This window comes from Aplysia californica, unplaced genomic scaffold (assembly GCF_000002075.1).
Source record: "Aplysia californica isolate F4 #8 unplaced genomic scaffold, AplCal3.0 scaffold00398, whole genome shotgun sequence".
Lineage (NCBI taxonomy): Eukaryota > Metazoa > Mollusca > Gastropoda > Aplysiida > Aplysiidae > Aplysia > Aplysia californica.
The window spans coordinates 435,390-443,672 of NW_004797668.1; the positions used below are offsets into that span (position 1 = coordinate 435,390).

At 41.3% G+C, this 8,283-nt stretch overlaps 1 protein-coding gene across 1 annotated transcript in view; it reads left to right on the plus strand.

Moving 5' to 3' along the window:
- Window positions 1–5,781, plus strand: part of LOC101852198 — a 10,487-nt gene extending 4,706 nt beyond the window's left edge. Inside the window, exons 3-5 of the mRNA XM_035971220.1 lie at window positions 2,172–2,314; window positions 3,494–3,643; window positions 4,978–5,781. Of these exons, the coding sequence (XP_035827113.1) occupies window positions 2,172–2,314; window positions 3,494–3,643; window positions 4,978–5,460 (776 nt within the window). The 3' untranslated portion in view covers window positions 5,461–5,781. The remainder of the gene's footprint in view (window positions 1–2,171; window positions 2,315–3,493; window positions 3,644–4,977) is intronic.
- The last annotated feature ends 2,502 nt before the right edge of the window (window positions 5,782–8,283 follow it).

Sequence of the window (8,283 nt, forward strand, 5' to 3'; positions counted from 1 at the left end):
AAAGAGTCCTTGTTCACTTTGGAGTGGCACACGTCGTCACCCAACACCCGTGTGTGCAGGTTCCGTTTTTACAACGTTGTCTCGTCTTTCTGAACTCCATTAAATATAATTTCTTGCATTTATTTTTCCATTCGACTAAACAATGGTTTCGTCGAAAGAACCCTCTCTTTCCAAGAATGAATTATCATCGGCACAGTACATCATAAACCATCGATACATATTGTCGTTTCCTCTTGTGTGGTCACCAGAAATGCCTTGTTGTATCAAAATACTATATCATTTCTTCATATAGAGTTCAGAGTTCGTGTTTCAAAATTCTGTGAACTGAAGTTCTTGAAAGGTGGAGAATTTTTGTTGCTTTACTTTTTTAAAATTCTCTGTTGCCGTTAAGGGTCAAGTTTTCTATGGTAGCCCAACTTTGCTGCTCTTTCAATTGGTATGTTATAGATTCTCAGGATTTCTTTAACTCCCCCAATCCATTTTTTTTGCGTCGCGCACCTCTTCCTTTACAGCCGGAGTGCTTGGTGTTATAGACTCTCTAGGTTGACTGGCAAGGTGACATACGTAGCAGGTGACCAAACCTTTTACATATTCTCTGTTTTATAAGAAATGCAGGCTGGTCTCCGGGCCAATAGTTGCTCTTACTTCCTCAGTTCTCAGCCTGTCTCTTCGTGTGATGTTAACAGGGCCAAATTCATCTCGCGTGCAGTGATCTTGCTTTCATGGCTTCTACTAAATGTCCAGGTCTGGCACTGGTAACATAATATTGGTTTAAATATTGAAGTGATAAGCTGTCTCTTTGTGTCCATGGAGATGTTTAGATGAGACAGAAGGAGTGCACGCTGATGGATGATGATGCTGGTTTTTTAAAGTTCGTATTTCTATTTTTCTGTCTACTTTTGACATGATATTTTTCAAGTGCATATTATTATCAAGTCAAATTTCTCGCAGCTATTTTCAGTTTGGTTGTGTGATTTTGAATGAATAAGACATTGGTCGTCTGCAAAAAGAAGTTCATTAAGGCTTCCTGGGCTTTGGCTTGCATCTTGCGTCATTTTGTTCATGTTCGTCCTCCTTATTTATGTTGAGCCCTTCAATGTTTATACCGCTTCTAATAGAAACATTTGATTTCAAATTGTAGACAATGCATCACGTATAAAGAAGTTGCACGATTAGGTTGTGGTTTTGGAGATCAAAATAAAACAAATACGCCCCCACCCGACTAAAAAATAAATAAAAACCAAATAAAAAACAAAAAACAAACCACAACAACCCCTTCCCCCGCACGAGATACCATGTTTGTAAAGGAGCCCTTCCATATGCCCCCCCTCTCTCTCTCTCTCTCTCTCTCTCTCTCTCTCTCTCTCTCTCTCTCTCTCCCCCTCTCTTTCTCTCTCTCTCTCTCTCATCCCATATTTGACCTACATATTACAGTATTTGACAAGGAGATTTTGATGACGACTAAACTTTCATTTTCAAAGCTGGTTTCAGTCGCCGTCATAAATGTATTTTTGACATCTTCTTTTCTTATAAAGAGAGCAGGACAGCCTTTTTGTCAAAACTTTTCACAGTATTGACTGATACCCGATAAAGCCTTGTCCACTGTAGCGCCCGAAAAGCAGGCGACGTGCGTGCGGAAATGTATACGACGCGTTGATTTTAATAAGGAAGGAGATATGGTCCCAAAACGAACTCATTTTCATTATTATACAAAAATGCTTTTGGAAAGCGGAAAAGATGGCACATTTCTCACTTTTTTCAATTTTAAACAAACCAGTCTGTGAAGAGATATCTCTGTGTAAAGCAAAGCAAGCACATTATTTTCCCTTTTCTGAGCGTTCGTAGCACAATTTTACATTTTGCATGAAGGCGCTTGTGATGCACGATGGTAATGATGATGATGATGATGATGATGATGATGATGATGATGATGATGATGATGATGATGATGATGATGATGATGATAATGATGATGATGATGATGAAACAAGCTAAGACGTTGATAATAACTAGGATGATGATGGGAGGAGATCGTAAAGAGGAAGAAATAATTATATTTATGGTGATGACGAGGATGTCAACGACGACGAAAGACGAGAGAAGTGGAACCAATAAATAGCTATAATCTATAACGAATTCACTTATCTAATCTTAACCAATATTGTCCGCAGGTAACCATCTGAGAAACTTTGTCCGCTCTGTGGTGAAGCGGCAACTGGTCGCTTTAAATGGTGACATTTCTGACATAAAGGGAGCCTTGGCCAGCATACAGAATGAGCTGGCCAAGGGCAAGGGTGCAGCCTGCTCGACAGTGGTGAGTGAACGACAACACAGAAGTGGGCGGGTGGGTGAGTGAGTGGAAGTTAGCTTTGCAATCTTGGAATGGAGATTTTAGTAAGCATTTTAAAGTACTTGCAGCGTAATTAGGTCATAAGCGTGCGGAGGATAGATGTGCTACAGAAGAGTAGTAAAGAACACAAATAAGAAGGAGGAGAGATGAAGATGGAGGTTTGATAGCAAAGAGGGTGTAAAGCACACCAGAGTACCTGCTGCCAATCACCAACTGGGAATCATGTAGAATCGGTGTGCACAGGCGGCATTTTTATAGGCGAGATATCTCCTAAGACACTGATGTCATCATTTATATTATCTCATATAGATTCAAGTAACTCACTCCTCATACACAAACAAACAGAACCTGTAAATAAACCACAAAGACATCAGAACTAAGCTCGAAGAGTTATTTCCAAAAGGTCTATTATTGAATCCTTTCTCTACCTCTCTGTCTTTTTGATCCACTCTTTTCAATCAGCTTCTGTGTCGCTACCTTTTTCTTCTCAATGTTTCAGTCTTCTCTCCAATTTCTGGACAACCACCCCTCCTCCCCCCCCCCACCCAAATGATGATGATTTTTTGTTGTTTCCTTAATGGGCCTGGCGAGCTCCACGAAGAAATCTTCGAGCGAGAGCGGAGCTCTTTTTCGGCTCCATTGTCAGTATGCTTAGCGACACCTCCACTCGTCCAAATAACTCTATTCGAAGTGCCATTGTTCCTGGACATTCAAACATATGTTTGACATCCTCCTATTCATTACTGCATCTTCGGCAACATGGGCTGAGTTCTTCATTTACAAAGTTCTTATACCATCTTAAACTCCAATGATGGTCCGACCGCAGTCTCGCTAGCTCAACCTGGTCCCAGCGACATGTGATATTTTGTTCCCGCTTATAGGAATACCCAGAATACACATCTTCCAGGTGCTGGTACTTAACTCTACATGGTGGGTCTCTGATTTCCCTCTTGATCATTGGTTATGATGATGATGATGATGATGATGATGATGATGATGATGATGATGATGATGATGATGATTTGTTTATATTAAATCTTTTGTCTGTAAATCAAGCACGACTCTCCCTCCTACTTTTATTTTTAAACAATTATGATGATGATGATGATTGATTGTCTATTGTGCATTGTCATTGTCTATCAGCAGTCCGGCTGGGGGCCCCCGTTTGACGTGTTTGGGAAAGGCGCTCAGTACTATTTGGCTTTCCGCGGAACGGCCGGCGCGGGCCCCTCGGTCTATGACACTTACATCGGCAAAGGACGAGAGCGTAGCATTGAAGCGTGCTGTAGACAGGTGAGGATACTCAGTGCCGGTTCGTTTTACAGTCTACCGCGGTGTTTCTGTTCTACTTAATATACTTAACACTCTACCTCCGGACCAGTCTTACAACTCGCCACCTGAGAAAGTTTTATCTGCTCAGTACCAAGTTTTTAGAAATTTGCCGTCAAAGATTGTGAGTTTCACATTATGCCAAGCTTCTCCGAACGCAGTTCTTTGAGTATCTTGACAACGACATCGAAAAATCGTATCTTACGATTTTGATAGAGCAAGATAGTACGTTTGGTTTCTGACCTCATGGTCTTAGTAATTGAAATAAAAAAGTCAAATAGAACGTTGTAATTCCGAGGAAGACGACTGTTTCACTTGACGGTCTCCTAATCAGCTGGAGCCCATAATAGGCTACTAAACATTGCTCAACCCCACCCTCACCTCCTAACACACCGACCCACCTCATTTTGTGCCCATACAGACTTGGGACTGTCACTGGTTATATTTTAAAAAATCATTGAAAGAAATGCACCACGGTGTGGGTATGGTAGTACAAAACTACCATGTGTAAGCCTTACAGGAAGAGGCATTATCGTGGAAGTTCGCCAGGTAGACATTGGTCAGTAAGGCGGGACCTACGGTAGACCGTCACGTGGAGCAGCGCCAGATGTTCTCTGTCGCCAAGGTTTCACTTGACAAAATGCTGTTTTCATATTATTTTTATCATTATGATTTTTTGAGCATGCTGAACCTGCGTGGACAGCACGATTTTCGCTAAGCTGAAAGTCGTCACGTGTTGTAACGTGCAATGTAAGTCTGGTCTAAAATGCGCACGCTTTGCGATTAAGCTACGTCAGAAGTGGGAGGCTGGGAGTGATATTGTTTCTGAATGCCGATGTGTTTGTTCACAACGAACTTACTTGCTTAAGCCAGCCGAAATCCCTCAAGATCAAACGACTTTTGCAGAAGCCCCCAGTATAAGCTCGGATCGTATTGGTCGATTGTACATAGTTTATGCATCCATCAACCAAGTTTTGATCGTTTAGAAATAGGAGGCTGGCTGTTTAGACCTTGTCTGTCAGGGCCAAGCCGGGATGAATAGGACACAACATCCTCACCAGAAGACGGAGGTACTGGTACTGGACATCATAACTTCTAACTGAGGCTTTCGAACCACGCTCTCTGCGTGCAACAGTAAACAGCCACTACATTTACACCACAGACAGGGGTCGTCAACAATTCAATTCAGTGTTAGGTAGACCAGTTCTTCATCAAGAGTCAAACATCTCATTCCCATAGATTATTGTTCATCGAGTTCTCTATCAAATTAATATTTTTCTTTCTTTTTTTTTCGCCAGGTAAACGGATCACTTCCTTGCTCTGGGCATTACCGTAATGCGGGCATCTTGGATAACTGGCAGAATATCGAAGAGGTAGTCGTGGCTCTGTATGACCGTGGTGTCCTCAAACAGTCCTTGACCTTTGACGCCGCCGGCACAGACTACCTGTCCTGGTTCAGTGCTGCCAATCTCAAGGACCCTGGAATTTGGCGAGATCTGCAGAGAAAACACACCAACTTTTTCTCTATTACTGGGGATCAGCGTTATGAGCGCCCCTTCTTCATTAACAACAAATACGGTGGATGTCCAGGTGATAGTGGTTGGTTGGTGGCCGCGGATCACCAGCGTCATCCATGTCCTTGGGAAAAGCATTCATCTTACCCACAGTTCTTATACAGCAAGGACAACGGACCTACACATTGGAATAAAAATGAGAAAATCGATCGAGCTGACGTCCTGGCAATTTTCGTTAAGCCATACAACGGCTGCAACAGCCAGTAACTTCTTAAAAATATAACCGGATTCTTTGTTTTTATCTTTTTTCTTAAAATCTAAAGAAGTAAAATAATCTACTTCAACGAAAATGATGTAATTTAACTGTAATTAGTGAATTAGAGTAATGGCCCTTAAGTTAAAGAAATAAACAAAAAACATTTAACCATAAGAAATAAATATATTGCTGTCTGTCTTAAGTACATTATGGCGTGCAGAGAAAGATGTTGTAGAATCCATGTGCATAAAGCACTGTTACAAGTTCAATATTCAACACATGTAAACATTTTTAAAGAAAGCTGAGGTATGAATAAAAGAACTCAAAATCATTCATTTCGTTAGTGCCGAGAAAGACTCAATGTTGTGTTGATTCTCAGAGTGAATTTGTACTTTATTAACAAACACTCACAGTTTTTTTCGTTCCTTTCTTTCGCGATCACTGATGCACGCATGCCTCACGAATTGTACTAGCTGAAAGATCTTGGAAAGGTTACATAACAAGCCAAAATAAGACATGCAACCACTTTAACGACACAACAACACACTTGGACATACTTTCTGTTTACGTTGGTCTGTGGTACCTGGATACCTAGAGGTGTCATCTCTGACCCAGAGGTTGACGTTTATTGACCCTCCATCTTTCACGGTCGTGAGCTGCCGTTGCACATTCTGCCATATCCAGTCCAGTCCATGTTCTTATGTTGTCCTTTCACGTTATTCTTTGCCTTCCTCTGGCTCTCCTGTCCCACATCTTTCCTTCAAGTACTTCTTTCACAATGGTCTCGTGTCATTTTAAATGGCCATAGTGTTGTATGTTTCTACATTTTATTTTGCTCAGCAGGGTCTGTCTTGTGTGTATAAAGGTCTGTGGTATGTGGCTTATTTTTATCTGTGGATTGGTCTAAAATAGTTTTCTATGCATTCATAGATAAAAGTACTACGTCTTGAAGTCGTGTATACTCGGGTACGGTTGGACGGGTCACAAAGCAATTTATCGCACAGGAACCATGGAATGAAGCTCTAAACTATACAAGTTTGCTTCGAGGCGAAATAAGACCCTTAAAAGCAGAAAAAATTACGTTGAAGTGACACATGTTAAAAATTAAGCTTTAACACAAATTATTTATTGTATCATTTCTCTTCCCTTTAGTGGATTCTCCAGAAACACCTGCCGTTACAGAAATACTTGAAGGAATGGACATGGACGTTCTTGTGAAGTTAGCCCACGACGTTGGGCACTTAGTCAGAGCAGCTGTCTGTGGACTTTTGTCACACAACGTGTACCTCATTTGTGGATGTGTACGCCTTTTAAGGCTACCACTTGCCACAATGAGAAAACTTTCACAGAAAAGGAACTTCTGTTAAGGCCGGGCTGGATATCTGAGAGTTCATCTTCCAGAACTGGCTGTTCCTTTGTAGAATGTTTCCATAGCTCAGTTCTCCTCCGTCCAAGGAATCCACGCTCAAGGTCACGCCCCTGAAACGGAAAGCGAGAGGGCGTGCTTTCAGGGAGATTTGGGGGAGGGGGTGGGGCGTGGTTACAATTGCTACGCGTTTAGGAGAATGTCAATTTCTCAAGCTCGCACTTGGAGCCTAAGTCGCTCTCTATTTAAGAGCTCGTGGAATCTATGAACAATGAAAGAGTATGGTAGTGAAAATTTAAATGCGTAAATAATAACGTATAGGACATTAACATCTCTTAGATGCAAACAATTTGTTTCTCACAAAGGAATTTCCGAGGTGATAATGAGGACTTTCAAGGAGCTTTTGTGACTTTGGTAACTTACTGCAATGAAATCATTACTTGTATCAAGAAATATAGCGGTGCGGTTAATCTATTTCTCTTTACTTTGTCAAGTTTGACCAAAACGAAAACCCCTGTTACGCAAAGCAGATCTTCATCCACGTCAGAAGTGGTATAATATACGAAAAGATGGAGACAACTGTTTTGATTTTGTTTTTGTTTTTCTAAATTTGAAATGAAATACAAAAAGGTATCCAAACCCTTTTTGTTAGGAACAAATGGTAAATTGCTCTGGAATGCTTCAGTTAGTTCGCAAAATGAATGAATCATAATATCACGTATCTTTGTCTTATACTTCATAAGAGACAGGTTGATAGAACTGTCCCGAGATACTGGGGACATTTCCAACTAGCGACCATGTTCTCCACCAAATACACCCCAGCTCTTATCCTTTCTTCTATTTGTTGTTTGAGAAAAGAGAAGTACGCCGACCAGACGACTGTCTTTTAGTGCTGGGACAGAATAAGACAGACAGACAGACAGACAGACAGACAGACAGACAGACAGACAGACAGACAGACAGACAGACAGACAGACAGAAACAACTGAGGTCACGAAGAGAACTAGTGGCGCCCTCTGACAACACAAACATCAGTTCTTAGCACCTCGCATGTTGCAAGGCTAGACTGATACTTTTATTAGAAAAAGAACCTTTTCTTTTAAGACCTTTTAAAGGCGATTTAAATAACTAGTTTCTGAGAAGAAAAAAAATCACTACCCCCCCCCCCTTTCCTCGAACATTAATATAAAGGGGAATAACTATGGACCAGGTATATGACCCGATCGTATATGCCAGTTTTGTCCCCTTGTAACATTCTTCATCATCATCATCATCATCCGGTACCTTGCCGACTGGCATGGGCGATCATGGACCTCCACTTCACCCAGTCCTTCGCTGCAGCAATGGTGTCTATTGTTCTTGTAACATTAAGTTCGTCAAAACAAGACTTAATTCTGTGATTTCAGCATATTAATTATGCACAGCGTGTGTGTGTGTTTGTGTGTGTGTGTGTGTGTGTGTGTGTGTG